Source organism: Falco cherrug, chromosome 2 (assembly GCF_023634085.1).
Source record: "Falco cherrug isolate bFalChe1 chromosome 2, bFalChe1.pri, whole genome shotgun sequence".
Classification (NCBI taxonomy): domain Eukaryota; kingdom Metazoa; phylum Chordata; class Aves; order Falconiformes; family Falconidae; genus Falco; species Falco cherrug.
This window is the reverse complement of record NC_073698.1, coordinates 42,569,299-42,588,593: the sequence shown is the minus strand read 5'-3', so window position 1 is coordinate 42,588,593 and position 19,295 is coordinate 42,569,299. Positions and strand designations below refer to the sequence as shown.

At 35.6% G+C, this 19,295-nt stretch overlaps 1 protein-coding gene across 4 annotated transcripts in view; it reads left to right on the top strand.

Moving 5' to 3' along the window:
* KLHL1 (kelch like family member 1) overlaps positions 1 to 19,295 on the top strand; it is a 240,447-nt gene that overhangs the window by 195,495 nt on the left and 25,657 nt on the right. For all 4 annotated transcript variants that reach the window (XR_008731043.1, XM_055702900.1, XM_055702899.1 and 1 more), the window contains one exon: positions 12,247 to 12,409. Coding sequence is in view for 3 of the 4 variants with exons in the window: in XM_055702900.1 (XP_055558875.1) it covers positions 12,247 to 12,409 (163 nt within the window). In the remaining variant the exon portion in view is untranslated. The remainder of the gene's footprint in view (positions 1 to 12,246; positions 12,410 to 19,295) is intronic.

Here is a 19,295-nt window from a genome sequence, read left to right as displayed (position 1 = left end):
TTTTTCATTTCAGTGAAAAATTAAAACTAATAGATTGGGCTAACTTTATTCAGTTATACAGAAACTAAGAATCTGGATTTGTACAGAAACAGACTCAAAACAATAACAGTTCCCTATAGCTCAAATTTTTTTATCATGGCCATTGACTTTGAAATGTCATTTTACACTTCTGGCTTTAGATTTGATTTTTGCCTATAACAATGTGGATGAACAGAGTAAATGCACCAAGCGTAGTTGCAGAATCTTGACAACGTTTTCATTTTCCTTTAAAACGCAGAAGAAAAGACTCATAAGTAACTCCTTCTTAGCCAAATGTGACAGAATATTCTCTGCTATTCCAATATAGTCCTATGTAGTTGCAATTGTTTAGGTATAGCCTAAAGAAAAAAAAAAATTGCAAAAATTAACAAATGTTGCTTTCCAAAAAGTAATCCACTTCTAAGAAACAAGACTGAACATTTTTCTAAATAAAGGTAGTATTTGGCAATTGCATTTATATGAGAACATATAGAATCAGCCTGTTCCTAGCCTTATGTCGCTTTTAAGTGCTTGACATAACAGAGTATAGCCAAAAATCTCACAGAGAAATCATTGCATTTGGTCCTGGACCAAAACGCTCCCTGGGTAATACTTCATTGGTAGATTCAGCCATTGCATTAGTCCTGCAGTGAGGATTTGGACTCGCTGCATAACATTTTTCTTAATAGCAACATACTAAAATTAAGCTTCAGGTCAATACAAGAGTTTTCTATCAAATATGACTAGAATAAAAGCTTCAGTGTTGGCCTATGAAAAAAAGAAGTGTCATTTAAAAAAAAAAAGTCTGGGTTGTCTTTTTATAGGAATATTTTATGTTGCTTGCTGTGCTAGCCATGTATAAGAAAACTTGAAAAATTATAATTAAGCATGAATAAAAATATTTTACAGTGTAGATAGATCAGTTAGATTATACTTTGGACTTGTTAAATTCAGAAGTGAGTTAACCTAGAATTTTCTATTGAAAATAATAATAAAAAAGCCATACTAAATAATTTTAAATATTTGGTATAGCAAAGCTAACTTAGATTCCACTAATGAGTTGCACTAGAACTTTTAAAAAGAAACCCAAAGGTGTCGTATTGGGTATTCATGCATGTGTGCATGGATGATTTTAGAGATGTCCAATATAGAGATATTCTTGAAAAACTGTTTAAGGTACAAAATTGTAAAACAAAATGAAATAGGAAATTTGTAGGAAAACTATTTAAATAAAACTAACAAAATAATGAAGTAAGTGATACCTTAAAGCTAGAGGTAACATAGGTAGTATCAATGGGACCACTTACCAGTTTAGTACTTTCTGGTGGAATTATTTCTTAATATATAATAAAATGGGTGGAAAAAAACCCTGCCAACACAAATAATTATTAAAATAAATTTATTCTACATAATAAAAGTTCAACAAATAAAATAGTCATGAAGCAAATATTTTTAATTCCTTTGCTTTCACGTGATGAAATAAAGAAAAAGTCATATTTTTAACAAAAAATTTCTAAAATTTCAGCAGATTTTAAAAATATGTCTTTAGTGCAAATATCAGAAAAAGTTTCAGATACTGGAGACCATTATAGTTCCATAATAGCAAAACAGTATCTGATCATATTGAAACAAGTGAAGGAGAAACCATAGGTAACGCATAGGCTGATAACACAAATTTATAATGAACAGGTCATTACAATAAGAATTATGCAGATTAAAGATACAGTTTATGAGGACAATATGGAGAGTGATCGCCTTGCTTCATTTAATGCCAAATAAACTGTTTGGAGACAAAGCCTTTAAAGACTGAGTGTTAATAACATTTTTAAAAGCTTTGACCAGGAAAACACAAGCTAGAGGATTCATGAGCAGAGTAGATCAGATACACAGCAATGTAGCAAAACCAGTTATTGTACAGGTTGGCTGAGTTTTACCTGAGTTTTTCATAAAACATTATAAAATACAGATTATTGCTTGTTCAACACTGAAAATCTAATGATAAATGAATGATACCACTCCTTAGTCCCAGATTGAAGGATATTTCAGTGAAAGTTTAACTTTCAACTTCTATTTTAAAAAAAATTGCCATGGCATTTAAGCGATGATGTTATTTTAGATAATGCTGAAGTCCCAATAAATACATGTTTGTCTATGGAGTTACAATCTATCAGAAAAGCCTTCAAGGTACAGTAGAAACCATTAAAGTAGATTAGAAATATAAATAAAAATTTCATACAGCCCTAACATTTACATCCATGGTAACTGTAAAACAAACTCCGAAAATGTAGAGAATAAAGGAGATTTTTTTTTTTTCTTTCTTCACTAGCTTGCGGGATAGCATCTTTTTATGTATTGCTGGGCTACAAAGGAGGCAAAAATGGCAAATTCACATTTTCCATTAAAAGATAAACAAAAATCAATAGGGTTGGGTTTGTTTTTTTGGGTTGTTTTTTTTTTTTTTTTTTGGGGGGGGGGGTTGGTTGGTTTTAAAAGTTTTACAGCAAAGTAATTCCTAATTTTATGTATGCTGCGTGGATGTAAAAGAAACCACTATGGGGAGAGAAAAAAGTAGAGAGGTCATACACAGATGCATGAGAATCTGAGATTCCATTTTAGACATCAGGGCAGATACAAACCTGCAGTGTACTCATGCACAGGAGGCTGGAGATGAGAGCTAGGAAGAAAGAAATGTAAGTAAAATGAGAAGAATTGAAACCAACAGGCTGATCTTGTAGTACCTTATACCCTATTGGTACGCTAAAGCTGTAATTATTTATGGTTAATTAATTTAACCAAAAATGCTCTAAGCACTTTTAAGAATTCTTGAAAGATATAAGCATATTTTTTTGCAGAATGTTTACTACAATGCCAAGAGATAGAACACTGGATAAAGGAAAATTTTCCAGATACTAGCTTGTTAGAGTATACTGACAGCTCAGAACAATATAGCCCTTCATACTTCTGCACATGTATAATACTGACCAAATTCTACTGCATTAGGCAATGTCATTCCACATTTCCAGATGTATGCAGCTTCATTGTTGGATAAATACTCTGAGCAAATGGCCATGATATCTGTTCAAATCAAGCTTAAATCAACAGAGCTCTGAGTTTGATGCATTCTATACATGTAAAATCTGCAGTATATTCTGCTCATACAGGACGTCTGAGATGCTTTTGGACTTTGACATATGGACAGTCATAAACAATACTCTCAGTCATGAAGAATGCATTCATGTATCATATATGTGCTTCATGAGTACAGAGAAAAATGTCCGTCACTTTGGTATTTGTGCAACATGGAGTTTCCACCTTTAATCTACCCCTTCTTCATTTACAATCTTGTACAAAACATTACCCACTAGCATTAAGTTAACAGTATGAATGCAATGGGAAAGAGAACAGGTCAAGGAGAAAGACTCATGTCCCAAAAAGGTTCTGTGAGTCAAGATCCTGTTGGAAATACCTTGCTTTTCTGCAATGGTAAATCTTTCCGGGTACATCAGCACCTCACAAGGCAGTGCTATGCTGGAGGTGTGCGTTCTCCCTCTCTATGTGGTGATTTCTGTGCACAGAAAAAAAAAAAAGAAAGAAAGAAAGAAACCAAACAAGCAAAAAAAAACCCCAAACCTATAACCACCTAAGCATTGAGTGGAATAGTTCATCAACAGACTAGCTTACCAGAGCACAGGAATACTCTGACATAGCTATATTGTTTACTCTTTCAGAAGCAGCTGTTGAGAGATTAGTCTGAGAATCTTTCTTTTATGCTATATAGGCTAGTACCTCTATGTTAAATTGTTGTTATTTTTTGAATGTTGAAATCTCAGGGGAAATATGTCATTCTAGCTGCTTTCACTGTTTGTTGACAGAAGACCTGAGCCTTTTAAAGTATTTTCTCTGCAATATTGATTTGCTTGTATATTAGATCTTTGCTTTGGATTTTTCTCCTAATCATTGGGAACATTACAGGGATATTTTTTTCTGAATTATTAAGTACCTTCTCATTGTACTTTGCACCCTTATTAAGTAGTAGATCATGACCCACTTCACTAAAGAGCTACAAATCATAATGGAAGCACTTATAATAATTTTTGAATCATGTTCTCAGGATAATAGTATGGCAGAGTTGAGAATATGGTGTCTCATCTACAAAACTGAATGTAAATAAAGAGGTGGCAGGCAGGTCTTTATTTCTGTAAATTTCCATTATATTAACATGTCAGTATCCTATCTTCTGGCCCAAGAGGGCAGGGATGTTTTTAAAATTCTTTTAATCAGCCTTTATAACCTGTCTGTGAATAAACATTAGAAGAGATATTTTCAACAATGTGTCATTGATTATTCACTAAGGAAGGTAGGTCAGGTCTAAATTATCACATACAAAATTCCCAGCTTGGCCTACGGCAGTCCTATATGCAGCATCCAGAAAATGATACTTGTATTCCACACCCAATGAAGATTATGGTTGTGAAAATTAAATAGCAGGTTTAAATAATTGATGTATAATTTAAAACAAATTGGACTTTACCATCATTACTTTTCTTTATGTTGACACCAGTAGTATGGAAGAAAAGTGGTTTAAGACTTGAATAGAACAGAGTAAGGAAAAGCAGCAGTATTAGTTACAATTAATACAGAATTGTCTAAGTATGCTGCTGTGGATATGGGTGAGAACGTGGTAGAAATTTACAGCTACCTGGAAACTAAATAAATGCAGAACCTAAAATGGTGGAATAAAGCCTAGGTGTTACTTAATCATGTTTAATACTTGGATAACCATTCACTGATTGATTTGTCTCCTCACATTCAGTGTTGTGATACCATATATATCTGCCCTCTTCTTAAAAGGTAACTTCCCTATTTAAGAAATTAGTTGTTGGATACAGGTTTATCCTTCCCAGTTAAAATTCTGTGTCTCTACAAATACCTAAATGCAGAGACTACAGTAAAGCTAACAACACAGCCAGGGGTTTTTTTTTTCTTCCATTTCGTATCCAAAAGTGTCAGTATGAATATTTCCTGTTATTTTGTAAAAACTGATGCTTTTTAAAATTTCACTGTATGAAATGAGGTCTATCATGCAGATAAGGAAATGCAGAGTTAAAAATATGATAGGCAGTGTTCCCTTATTTTGTAACATCACAGTAAAGCAACTTAAAAATCCCATTCCAATCTCCAAGCATAAATAATATTGAAACTGTACAGATCTCAGAACCTAATTAGACATAATAGGATTTTTGCTGCATAGCTTTGTGAAGGCAATCAAAAGGAATATGCCTGCCATTGCACACTGGACAATATTCATTTTTAGTTCTCATTTAGCTAAAAAATAACACAATAACACTGTTGGCTGTCATAACTCCCCAAGTCTAAATGCTTAGGAGAACTGTTTTCTAGACAGAAAAAATTTGCCTTCCCAGTGTATAGTAACATGGTACTACAACTTACTATCCTTCTTTCTTGGACTGGGGTTTTGTTTTTTTTTGGTGTCCGTGTAAATTTGACTCCAAAGTTTATGTTACTGTTTTAATTTTTTTATTATTATTTTTTTTTTTTTTTAGTTCAGGAATCTGCCAGTTTCAGACTGTACTAATGAAAAGCAATATGTTGGGACACAATTTACCTAGGGCACTTTTTAATCAAGACTATATATATTCCCAAAAAAGCATCTTTATTACAGGAAACAGTTCAATAGGTACTGACTTTTGTATGACTGAATAAATAGCAAACATTGAGTTAATAAGCTTTTCATGATTTTCAAGGAAACATTGAGATTTCTTTGTACTGTAGTGACTGTATCTAGTTACTCAATATACTACTAGAAAATATCTCCTCTGAAGAAAAAGTTGTTTCCTTTCCTAGAAGAAATACTCACAGTTGGGTTTCCAGTCTCAGCTGTCCAGCAACTGTACGAGAACTAGCAAAGCCAAACTGTTCAGAATGTCATGAAAATGAAAGTAATTAATCAAAAGATGGATAGGATAAATTAGTCCCATAATGTCAGGATTTCTACAAATTAAAAAAGCATAAGATCTGATTCCCTTAATTTCCGGTTTCCTTATCCAGATAAATAGTAACCTTGATTCATTTTTATGTAATTCTCTTACAATAAAAGCCTCCCTTTCTGGATATATGATTGCTTTTCTCAGCAAACAACAACAGAGCACTATTATCATGTGGATTGTGAAGTCCAAGAGGTTTTCTTCTTTTTTATGTGCCTTAAACTGGTTTTGTCAAATTGTTGAAGTTGAGGTGCAGGAAGAAAAGTTGTGAGTAACTTCTGACCTTTCTCTTACCTTAACAAACAGTCCTGAAAGAGCTAACAATATTATTCTTGTGTGCATTTTGCTTAATGACAATAAGACTTGAAATGTCAGCTGGATATTAGATTTTTCTCATTTAGGAACAGGAAAAGCCCAGTCTATATAATATGTTTTAATAAAACCATTATCTACATTCGGAGTGTAACTATAGATGGATGTTTATTATCTAGTGGGCATAGAACACAGAAACCAACAAAACGCAATTATGTACTATGATGCCACTCTAGTGTAGGACACTTACAGTGAAAATGAAAATCTTCATGATTCAAGATGAACTCTGATCTTCTAACACACTGTTCAGTATCTTGACTACAAAAAGATGAAAAATCTTATGTCAAGGGACCATGCAGAAATTGGCTGTACCAATTAGAAAAAATGAAATTTATATAGAGTTAGTACCTTTGCTCTTTATGGAGGAGGAATTCTGCAGCGTGCTAATAGGATTGGAATTCTGACATTTCAACACAGACTACTTAATTTTATTTTTTTTTTCTATTAAAACAAATGACCTGAAACATTCAGAAAACAGTTTGTTTCATCAGTTTTACTGGAAAATATTTTGCTTTGTGGTCTTGGTAGAATGTATCCTTTAAGACCACTGGGGGCACCTTATGGCAGCCTTCCAGTACCTCAAGTGGGCATACCAGAAAGCTGGAGAGGGACTTTTTACAGGGGCAGGTAGTGATAGGACAAGAGGAATGGCTTTAAACTGAGAGTAGATTTTGATTAGATATTAGGAAGAAATTCTTCACTATGAGGGTGGTGAGACCCTGGGACAGGTTGTCCAGAGAAGCTTTGGATGCCCCATCCCTGGAAGTGTTCAAGGCCAGGCTGGATGGGGCTTTTGAGCAACCTGGTCTAGTGGAAAGTGGTCCTGCCTATGGCAGGGGGGTCAGAACTAGGTGATCTTTAAGGCTCCTTCCAACCCAAACCATTCTATGATTCTATGATTTCAATTGCAGTATTGCCATTTGTGGTTATCATGGACTGTTCAGTAACTTCAGTACAGGTTTTGATACAAAGATAAGATGTACTGCACTCCGTTCTGTGTGATGGGGAGGCTAAAGGTAACACCTTTGGGGCTATCCTTTAATTCATATATGTGATATGAAAATCCCATAGCAGTTCTGGCATCTAAGCTCCAAGAGCAAACCATAAGAACCAGTAATGCTTGAATATTGATTTTTCTTATATATGACACCATCTGCTCTGGAATTCTTCATTATGACACAGTCTGCTGTAACGTAAAGGCTGTATTTATTTATTTATTTGCTTAGGGTTGGAGATGTGTGGGGGTGTGGTGGTGGTGTGTTACCATATCACTACTACTCATTATAATTTTTTGAAACATATGGTGCAAGCACGGCCTAATGGTGAAAATAAATATTTCTGATTGCTTAGAACTTTTCTAAACTTGGCTTCTTAGGAAACATAATGCAAGAATCAGACAGTGGGGTTTAATAGATAGGTGCGTCCAATCACAGGTAATAGGGACAGCCAACAAATGCAACAGTTTTTGCAGCACGTTCCACAAAAGGTGGCCAGAAACTCTACTGAGGGCACTGCAATGGTGGCTCCAAGGAATACGGCTCTGGAGACAAGAGGGGCCCAGGAAAGCTGATAGTTTTTTCAAGGATCACCTCCTTTAAGCTCAAAGAATTTCCATCTTGGTGTGCAGGAGATCAAGCACAGGCAGTAGGAGGCCTGAGTGGATGGATGGAGAACTCCTGATGAAATTTAAACTAAAAAAGGAAGCATGCAAGAGGTGAAAACTGGACAAGTGACCCAGGAGAAGTACACAAGTGCTGTCTGAGCTCGTAGGGATTAGGTTAGGAAAGCCAAAGGTCATTTTGAGTTGAATCTTATGAATGACTTGAAGAGAAACAAGAAAGGCTTCCACAGGTCCTTCAACGGCAAAATGAAGACTAGGGAAAATGTGAGCTCACTGCTGACTGGGCAGGGGACCTGGTGAGAAAGACCACCAAAAAGGCTGAAATACTCAATACTTTCTTTGCCTCAGTCTTGTAAGACTGGCTTCAGGAGTTCTAGGTCCCTTAAACCAGAGAGGGAAGTCTGAAACAAGGAAGACTTACCCTTTGTTGGGGAGGATCAAATTAAGGAACATTTAAGCAAGCTGGACACATCCAAATGCATGGAACCTGAAAACATGCACCCACAAGAACTAAGGGAGCTGGCCGATGCCATTGTGAGGCCACTCTCAATTATCTTTGAAAGGTCATGGTTATCAGGAAAGGTTCCCAAGGACTGCAAGAAACCAAATGCCACTTGTGTCTTCAAAAAGGGGATGAAGGATGTGGAAAGATACAAACCAGTCACCCTCACAATGAACCATGAGAAGGTGATGGAGAAAATAATACTGGAACTCTTTCAGTCCATGTAAGGGTTAGAAGTTGACTGGGAATAGTCAACATGAACTTAAAAAAAAATATAAATAATTCCTGACCAACCTGAGTAGCTGAATAACTGCCAGGATCAAAGAGCAGTAACCAGCAGCACCAAGTCCAGCTGGAAGAAGCTATAATTGTGATGTTTCCAAGGGGCCAGCGTGTTCGTCATCTTCATTAAAGACCTATATGATGGGAAAAAAAACACTCTCAGGAAGTTAGTAACAAAAACAGTGAGGAGAGTTGGCTATGCTGCCATCAGTGAGATGACAACAGGGTGGAAAATGAGCTGACAGAAGTCTTACAAGTTTCAACAAAGGCAAATGCCATGTCCTGCAGTTGGAGAGGAACAACCCCATGTTCCAGTGCAGGCTGGGGGCTGATTGGCAGGAAAGCAGTCAGCAGAAAAGGTCCTGGGGGTCCTGGTGGACAAGAAGTTGGACAAGAGCCAGTAATGCCTGCTTGCAGCAAAGAAGGTCAACAGTATCCTGTGTTGCATTAGGACGAGTGTTGTCAGCAGGATGAGGGAGATAGTCTTTCCCCGCTACTCAGCCCTAGTGAAACACACCTGGAGTACTGCATCCAGTTCTGGGCTCTCCACCACAAAAGAGACATTGTCGTATTGAAGTGAGTGCAGCAAAGGGCCACAAAGATGATTAAGGGACTGGAACATCTCACGCATGAGGAGAGTCAGAGAAGCATGATGACATGAATCTCACACCAAACCAACATTTTTATTTTGGCAGTTTTCTAACTGCAACATTTCCTTGTGTCAATGTAAGATTAATTTATGTGGAAATGGAATTGAACATCATGGTAGTAAAGTATGTAGGACATATTCAGTAAGGTCAGACAAGTTCAGAGAACACCATGAACTTTAAAATCCCATTGAATTCACAACACAACAGCAAGTGGTAAATGCAAAGTAAAAGGCATTGAGGAAAAAATCTGAAGGAATCATGCATCTCACAGGACTCCACATGCATTGTATAAACCTAGTAAAGTTCTCATGGAGAAGGCAATGAAGACTATGTTCTGTACAAAGCCCGGTTAAAGAGCACAACAAGAGATGCAGAGAGAAAATCCGTTACAACAATGCAATGAGCTTATCAGCTTCCATTGTCATAAAAAAAAAAAAAAAAAAAAAAAAGTGCTAAAATCTATAAAATGCAGAAAACCACTATTTTGGTTAAGAGGAAAGCAAATTTTCTATAAAAAGTGACTGAAATATTTGGGATGGCTTCATTTACAAAAGGAAAAAATACGAGAATAAAATTCAAATATGAAAATATGAAAGGACATAACAAAAATTTTGAAACAGTGGGTGAGATAAAAAGACTAAATTGAGGACAGCTATGTTCTAATGAAAGTGCAAAGAAGATATTCAAGGAAGTAAAAGGTGGAAATTTCAAAACTGATAAGATATATTTTGATGTGCATCATAGTTTCACTGTGAAATTCACTGCATATTACAACTCTGCTTATGTGTGAAGGTGAGATGTTTGTGTGTTTATCTAGACACCAATTATATATGCATGTGTGTGTATAGAAACATTCTTGCACCTAATCTTTCTTTGCATATGATTATTTTTTTATCCCAAGAAGAATTTTATTATTCAACTTTGCATTAAGAGTATATACATGAAAAGCTGGAGTACAGTGCTGTTATATATAAAAAAAAAAAAAAGCAAATACTTTTTTGACAATGTAAACCTGTTTCTTCAGGATTTAAGGTTTTTTACAACTATTAGATATTAAAGTAAAAAAACCACCACCACAACAAAATCGACCAAAAAACTCCCACAACTACAGCATGTTATCCCCTGATTTTCTATGTGAACACTGACACATCTTCCCACATGTTTGCTGCTGGTTGTGTTCTGAGATAAGATATTGAGCTATAGAGATCATGACTTCAATTTAATATCTACTTTAATATTCTTGAAAAAATATAGATGATACATGTGATTGAATAAAAAGCATTTATAAGCAAGACTTCATACCAGAAGAAATTGGAGAATTTGTTCAAAGATGATTCTGCAGAAAAAGACGAGGCTCAGACTATAACAAGGGAGATTTCAGTAAGGGTTAATAGGGTTTTTAGTTTATTTTAATTTTTTAAAAGTTTTAAAAAAAACCCACAAACCAAAGCCAGCACCCAAAGCAGAGGAACACTTTCTGTGAACACTGAGACAAGACTTGTTCAAGCTTACTGTTAAATATGGTTTTAAAGTCAAATTAAACATTGAAAGAATTACTTTTCTGAAATAGAACAAAACAGAGTTCTACGTAGGAAGTGGAAAGTTTACATTGTTATAAATGAAAAAAATATATTTTTCTGCAATGAAAAATAAACCCATTCTCTGAAACTGTAATGATCTACTGTTTTCTGACTTTTTGATGAGTTCATAATGTGAAATGGAGTGGGGGAAAAAAAAGACACAGACTTAGGAATATGATTGGATTTAGCCTGAGATTTTTCGTAAAATGCTCATTTGGGATCATGGATTCATAGAACGGAATTACTGAGCTCACTGTACTGTGACAAATGGTGCTTAGCTGTAACATCTTCCAGAGCCTTCTAAACTTAACTGAAGATATTGTGAGACAGAGAATTCTTCAGTTCTTTTGAATGTGTGGTTAAACCCCCTCATAGTCTGTTTGTTGGGTTTTTTTTAATTCTTTAAATTTTTCTCACTTCAACTTCCATGCTTTATATTTTGTTTTACTTTTCTTCACTAGATAAAAGAATCCTTATATATCCAACATTATTGTCTTGTGAAGGTACCCATTCTCTTGTTATTTCTTTTCTCAATAATGTAAATTGATGAAGCAGCTTAAGTTTCTCACTGTAAATCACTTGCTGTAGCCTTTGAAAATGTGGGTGGTTTGTGGTTTGGTTTGGGGTTTTTTTTTGATTCTGTGCCAGTCCACCAAGCTTCCGGCTAATGAAAAATTGTATATTTTCTTCTATGTAATTGATAAAAATGCTGAAAACATCAGACTTAATCTTTCTGTCCCCTGTGGAACCCAGGTGGAAGCAATTCCATTCAGTGAAATCCCCCTTAGGTTGACAATAATTTGAGATCTATCAGGCATCTAGTCCGTAATTTATTTATCATGTGCTTTACTGATATCCTGAAGAGCTAATTCATGATCAGAATGTTATGAGGTCTTGAGTTAAACAGTAAACAGATATCCAAGACTATCACATCATTGACAGGTTATTCTATGAAGTAATGAATCTTCTCAAGGAATGAAATTAGGTTGGTATGACAAGACCTATTTTTCATAAAGCCCATTTTTCATGTGGAGTGGCATTAATTTTATTCCTGTTTGTTAATCCTTCATTAATCAACTCTCAAACTGGTGTTTCCATTTTTCACTTTGAATATGCAAGTTCATTTCTTAGCTATGTTTTGGAAAACTTTTTTTTTTTTTTTTTACTATTGATGGAGAAAGCATACTTATATCTTCTCTCACTCTCTCCATTTTAGGAGTTACAGTGCTTGAAGGGCCTATTTATGCAGTGGGAGGACATGATGGTTGGAGTTATTTGAATACAGTTGAGAGGTGGGACCCTCAGAGTCAGCAGTGGACGTTTGTGGCAAGTATGTCAATTGCCAGAAGCACTGTTGGAGTAGCAGCATTAAATGGCAAGTGAGTAGGGTATTCTTACATGGTCAAAAGACATTTCTGGAAGGGTAACTGTAACATATAGAAGTAAATAACTTTTAGTATATTGTATTAGAGGGTGTCTTTTAAAATAAATTCTACATACCCTCTTACATCTCATGGCTTTTACATTTATTTGAAATAACTAATTTGCATATATTTTCTATATTATTTTTGTTTAATATTTAAAACAAATGCTTAAGAAAATACATGTGAAATTTCAGTGTCTATGGTGTAAACCAGTTCAGGACAAACTGTCCGTTGATTTATCTAACTCATATATGTCAGTTCTAGTTAACCAGCTGAGTTTATGCATCTAATATACTAATGTACCTAGTGATAAGATATATTGTATATGCATTTCGTACCATGCTTCAGCCAATCATTGAACCATAAAACCTTCTTTCTCTGAAGGCAACTACATTCACACCGCAAGTAAACAGAAACTTGATTTTTGTCAAATCAGTCATTAAACCTGTAATTCTAATAATTTTCAGATTCTGTTTCTCTTTTATAACTTTCACTTTTCAGAATTTTAATGTGACACTTATTAAAACTCATTTTATAGTAACGCAATATTATGTATTTCTTGTTGCTTTTCACTTTTAAAGTACTTGCTTTTAGCTATGTGGATAAAAAGAAAATGGTCTGAACAACAATAATTTAGAGGTGAGGGAGGAATTAATCACATCTGACTTCAAGTATTTTTCTACAGACATCTGCATCTGAGCCAATCATCCTAAGCTCACCTTATAGTCAGTGGAAGAAATATATATTTTAGGATATCATTTGTCTTACTTAATTTAAGCATTTATTGTCAGGTCAGGATGAATTGTGCTCTGTAAATGCCCATTTTTCTCTACTAACTATATAGGAATCCCGAGGACTCTCTTAAAATCTGACCTTTTTGGTTTTGATATTTAAGTGGGGAAGAAGAATCCCACTGTAGACAACTGAACATAAATAAAGTGCAGTCCATAAAGAATCCCTTGGGTATGGTGGGAACAATGGAGTATGGCAGATTCTGGGATACTATTTTCCTCATACTTTATTGCTACTGAACAGTAGGGAAGAAAGGATGAGAAACAGCTGCAGATGTGGAATGGAATGAGAGAGTAAATGTTGGGGACATTAAAAAATAGTTAATAAATTTTAGGATAAAAAGTATATAGGAGAAAAAAGGACTTATTAAGGCTATTTGGTTTCATGGTAGACTATGCTATTGCATAATTCAACAACCTACTAAATTTTGCCCAGTGCATTTCTTTCACTTGCGAATCATTCAGTTTTGATTATACAGTTGGAAAATCTCTCAAAAATCTTCCGTATTAGGTTGTGCTTATCATACCGAAGATACAGGCTTGCGATAAGTAGGCTGAATTGATTTCTGGGATTGTCAGACTCTTTCCACTGACTTTGAGAGTCACTAAATACGAGTCAGACAAGGAGCTTAATTTAGCCCACAAACAACTGTCACAAGACCTATAGGAGACTGTGTACCCTTCTGCAGGAGCAGTAGGAAGCCTGACATCCCATAATACCATCTTTATGACAATATGTATATAAATATATATGTTTAAATTGAATCTCAAATTAATTAAAACTACAGGCTTTAAAAGTGTTATCTAACTTCATGAGTTTGTCATATTACAGTTGTGTCTTACTTGCAGAGTAACTCTGGATTAAATAGGTTTTATTGGATGCTTTCATTATTAAGATTGTATTTAATTCATGTTATCATATGCTCAGGTGATACGCCTTTCATCTATGACATTAGGAGTCTATTTTATATCACCGAAGCTTAAATGTCATTGCTTTCCCTTACTAAGTCACAGTGGCACTAAATGTTCCAGAGTAGATCAAATGGACAAAGCTGCTTGAATCACCCTGTTACTCTAAAGGAGTGTGGTTTCAGTAGTGTATGAGCCATGCAGCAAACTAACAGATACAAGATCTAGACAAATAACCCTGCAAATATAAATAAAAAAATATGAAAAGCTGCATATGATTATGTATATATATTCAAGGTATGTTTCTTTTGCACAGCTGAGCATGTATTCAATACTTCTCAGTTAATAAAAGCTCAACTGAATTTTGCAGAATTTACATAGAACGCTTTAAAAATAAACAAGATGTTATCTGTGTCCCAGAAAGCCAGAATGACACCACTGAAAACTGAAAAGCACTGGTCTCTTTGAAACAAATAGCAAATATACTACTGCTATTTATCTTTTTTTTTTTTTAATCTGAATACCACCTTTAAAAAATACCCCACATGCCATGAACTGAAGCTTGAAAACATGTAAGAACCAAACCTTTCAACTGGCTGGTGCCATTCTTACTGCACTGCTGTTTGACACAACTGACATATGCTGCGTTCCTTATTTTAGCCTTTTGCTTTGAAATAGTCAAACCATTATGGATTATTATTTTTTTAAAAATAAATTCTAATGATGTCTCAATGAGAAACACGATGTTGGCTTTAACATTCAAGAAGGGAGAAACTAGTTTAATATGGAAGTTCTCAGGAGTCTCTTCCTGGTTCTTCTTTATGTTTGTTTTCTTCTGCACTGAATTGTATAAGTACATAAATAAAGAGCAGCAAGGTTAGACTATCTTTGAAGTGAGAGAGTTAGAAACTATTCTATGTGTGTATGTCCCAGAGTGTTTGGGCGTTTTACTTAAAAGGGATATTGTATGCTAAATAGCTCAACTGTGAGCTTCTTAAGTACTTGAAAAAAAAAAAAATAGTCTCTTCTTTTGTCTTTTAATGTTGGAAACTATTCCATTTGTGATTTTTCATACCCCTGTGCTTTGCTTCATTGGTTTTCAGGTTAAAGCCATTTTAAGCAGGAAAAAAATGATACATTTTACCATAAAATTGCATGTAAATTATATTTTTCCATAAACTTGTGGAAATAAATATAAAAAGAAAAACTTTTAGATACTGATCTCCTTACAGTATAAGATGATTGATTTGTAACTAACTTCATATTAGGTCTTATTGAACCTTTTTATGCTTTTGAAGCTTACTTGTACAGTCTGTGCAATTAGATTATCAATTATTTTGCTTCTCAAATAAATGGAAAGCAATAGTATCTGAATTTGACAAAACAGGGTACACAGAAATGAATGTTACTTCACCGAAATACATTTTTAAATTTAAACTGAGAGTGCTATATTATATCCAAATCTTTCCAAAAATGTGAAAAACAGTGTGCTAACATATGCATTATAATCCAGTTTGAAAAAACCTTCTTATTTGCTGAAGCCATAAAATCCTGCTAAATTTGTCAGAAATCCATAAAAGTAATTATCTGATGTACTGAGTCCAGTTGACAGGGTTTCTTTGTATAATCAGGTTGCATTATTACATTTTGAGGTTGCAGTACTGTTTATCACTGATAAACATAGATTCTGGGTAGTGAGAAACAAAGACAGAGTTTAAAACACCACCTTTCTTCCCCACTTTCCCTGGCTTCGCTTACGTCTTTCATTCCCAATTCCTCTACCCCCATCCCTGACCAGTGCAGGGGGATGGGGAATGGGGGTTGTGGTCAGTCCATAACTACTTCTGTCTGTGGCTCCTTCCTCCTCACGCATTTGCCTTGCTCTATCATGGGCTCCCCATAGGCTTCAGTCCTTCAGGAAGTGTCCTGCTGCTCCAGCATGATGTCCTCCACAGGCTGCAGTGCAGATAAATGCTTCAGTGCCATGGAGCATCTCTTCCTCCTTCTTTGACTTTGCACTTCCTTTTATCCCTTTTCACTCTGCATGTGTGGCTTTTTTTGCCCTTTCTTGTTACATTTTTCTCCAAGACACCATCACCTTGGCTGTTTCTGGCACGGGGAAGCCCTGGCCTCTCCTCACAGAACCCCTTGCAGCCCCCCACTGCCAGTGTGTGGGAACTTACAGACAATACAATTGAAATACTAATTTTTTGCACACTTTATTAATTAATTACCACATACAGGACGTTTTTGTATTAAGTTAGGAGATCAGATTTCCTGTCAAATGTCTAAATGGAGTTTGGAAAAGCAAAGTTTATTAGAAACCAGTAAGGAAGCCATTTAAATTAGGCAAAGGTGAAAAATGAAGAATGTGGATGGGCTTCAAGTACCCAACCAGCAGGTCTATCCAGGGGCAAATGACCAGCTTTGGCCAGAGTTCACCATTTTTATAGCATTTTTGAAAAACGCTAAGTTGAACATTTTTAAAACAGCTGAGCTTTGAGGAGGTTGGTACCCAAGTTCTATCTGTGGTTCTTTTTTCCTAAGTTTGGTACCGAAGAAAGTAACCAAATGCTGAAACACTCTCGAGGGCATGCATCACAATTTATAACCTCAAGAAAGATGTCAAAATTATGACTGCTAATTTTTTTTAGGCAGGAAAATACAATATAAATGCTAATAGTAAGATGCTTAAACTGACCCAGAGATGTTTTATTTTATGGGAACAAAATCCTAAACTTAGATCCTCTTAATACAGTGCAACAACTTTAGTATTGGAGTTGTTTGGACAGCCTCATCTTTCTCCATCAGCTGTGTTTCCTTCCTTTTTCCTGTTTAGCCTAGTTTCCAATATTTGAATATGTTTCCTTTTCATATTTTTATTGTAAGATAGTCCAACATAAAAATATGAATTTGTGGTTGTGTCCTTTATGAAATTACTTATTATCAGTTGGTAATGTTAGATTTTGTTTGTTGCTTGACAGTAGTGGATACAATTTAGAATGGCTTCAACATTCTAGTAGTTCTGCTTAAGCATCCATAGAAATAGAGTCTACCAATATATTTTTTAAATGCATATATATGTAAATATTTACTGTCATGTCCCTTCACACCCATGCAAATTCATTTGTTATGCTTTCAACTTCATTTGCTTTAATAACATTTAGCTTTGTTTCTAAAAATTGTTTTTTATTTATTTATATTTAGTTACATTCATTCAGTTTCACCGGTTTTGCAATAGTTGGATTCATTTAGTAATGCATTCCCATAAACTGGATTATTGTCCTAGCAGTAATTTTCCAGCTATTCTCTTTTTTATTCTGAATGGGCAACAGAGAGCTGGCCCATACAGGCTTTGGCATATGTGCAGGCAAATGTTTTGTTTTCAGGTCATTTAATGAGGCAAAGCTGGAATGAAATTTGTGTTATTTAGATCAATAATGTGCCTGTGGTAAACAGCAGTTGCTGTAGTTTAATATGTCCCTTATGACTATTATGCATTATTACAAAGTGAACATCAGAAAATTTAGCTTACTGAACTTTCATTCTCAAGAAAACAGCAAAATTCAGACCCAATCAGTGTGTGCACGAGAAAGGTTCTCAAAATTGTCTTGTAGTTAGTCGCTCACAGGAATATATTTGCTGTGTACTGACCTCAGAGAGGCATAAGTTAATAATTCCACAAGGTCCTTAATAGCCATTCAGTGTTTGGCACAAGAGAATTAGTAATGTATTACATTCATATAACCACCTACAAAACTTGATTGCATGGCTGATTACAACCTCCTTCAGTTCTGCTTCTTTACCTTTCATGTATCATATAATAAACTATCTGTGACATTTTCTCTTAGCAGAATCATTAAAGCTTATTACTAATTCAGTATCCTGGTCTGTCTTTTGTACGTTTGCACACAAATTCATATTTCCTAAGTAGGGGTCCCATGCAGCTCAGTGAATGTGCAATTCAATTCAAAATCCATCATATTCTTTCTTTTTCAAGCAAGATTTAACTTGGTATTTTACATCTAGCTTGTAAAATAGGAGCCTTTGCACAGGCTTACTTCTTTTTATATGGCTAGGCTAGCCTTAAAAAGGGCTGGAACAGATACAAGCTAGGTAAGTTTATGTGACTCTTAGAAGACGACAATGAAAAATTATGAAACTTTACAGTAAAACCAGTATTTTTCCCACAGTCCAAAGCAGATGCATATGAAGCTAGGATGTATTGCGCTTCAGAACCATGCTAGGAAACATGGCAGATGCTAAAGACATCTTGGTTGCAGGGTGGGAACTTGATGAGCCTGTTTTCTCCTGAAAGACTATGTTCAGGTTCTCAGATGCTTAGGCAACGTTTCTGTCTTGTATGTGTTGTTGTTTTACCCCAGTGGGCGACTAAGCGTCATGCAGCGGCTCGCTCACTCACCCCACAGTGAGGTGGGGGAGAGGATGAGAAGAGTAAAAGTGAGAAAACTCATGGGTTGAGATAAAGACAGTTTAATAGGTAAAGCAAAAGTCGTGCATGCAAGCAAAGCAAACCAAGGAATTCATTCACCACTTCCCATGGGCAGGCAGGTGTTCAGCCATCCCCAGGAAAGCAGGGCTCCATCATGCGTAATGTTTACTTGGGAAGACAAATGCCATAATGCTGGATGTCCCACCTTCCTTCTTCTTTCCTTAGCTTATATATACTCAGCATGATGTCATATGGTATGGAATATCCCTTTGGTCTGTTGGGGTCAGCTGTCTGGTCTGTGCCCCCTCCCGATTTCCTGTGCCCCTTCAACCCTCCCACTAGCAAGGCCTGAGAAACTGAGAAGTCTTTGACATAGTATAGACATTACCCAGCAACAACCAAACCCGTCAGTGTGCTATCAGCATTGTTCTCACACCAAATCCAAACCACAGCGCTGTACCAGCTACTGAGAAGAAAATTAACTCTGTCCTAGCTGAAGCCAGGACAGCATGTTTACTACACATCTACATCTTTTGGCGTGTACACCCACCGTGCACTTCTCTTCATCCCTCACCCACACAAACAAGATTTTTGGACTGGCTGACTGCTGAATGGCATACGGCTGTGTGACTGTTATTGGCTGAAAGGCCTGCCATTCATATTTTGTCTATTATTATATAGTTCTTTT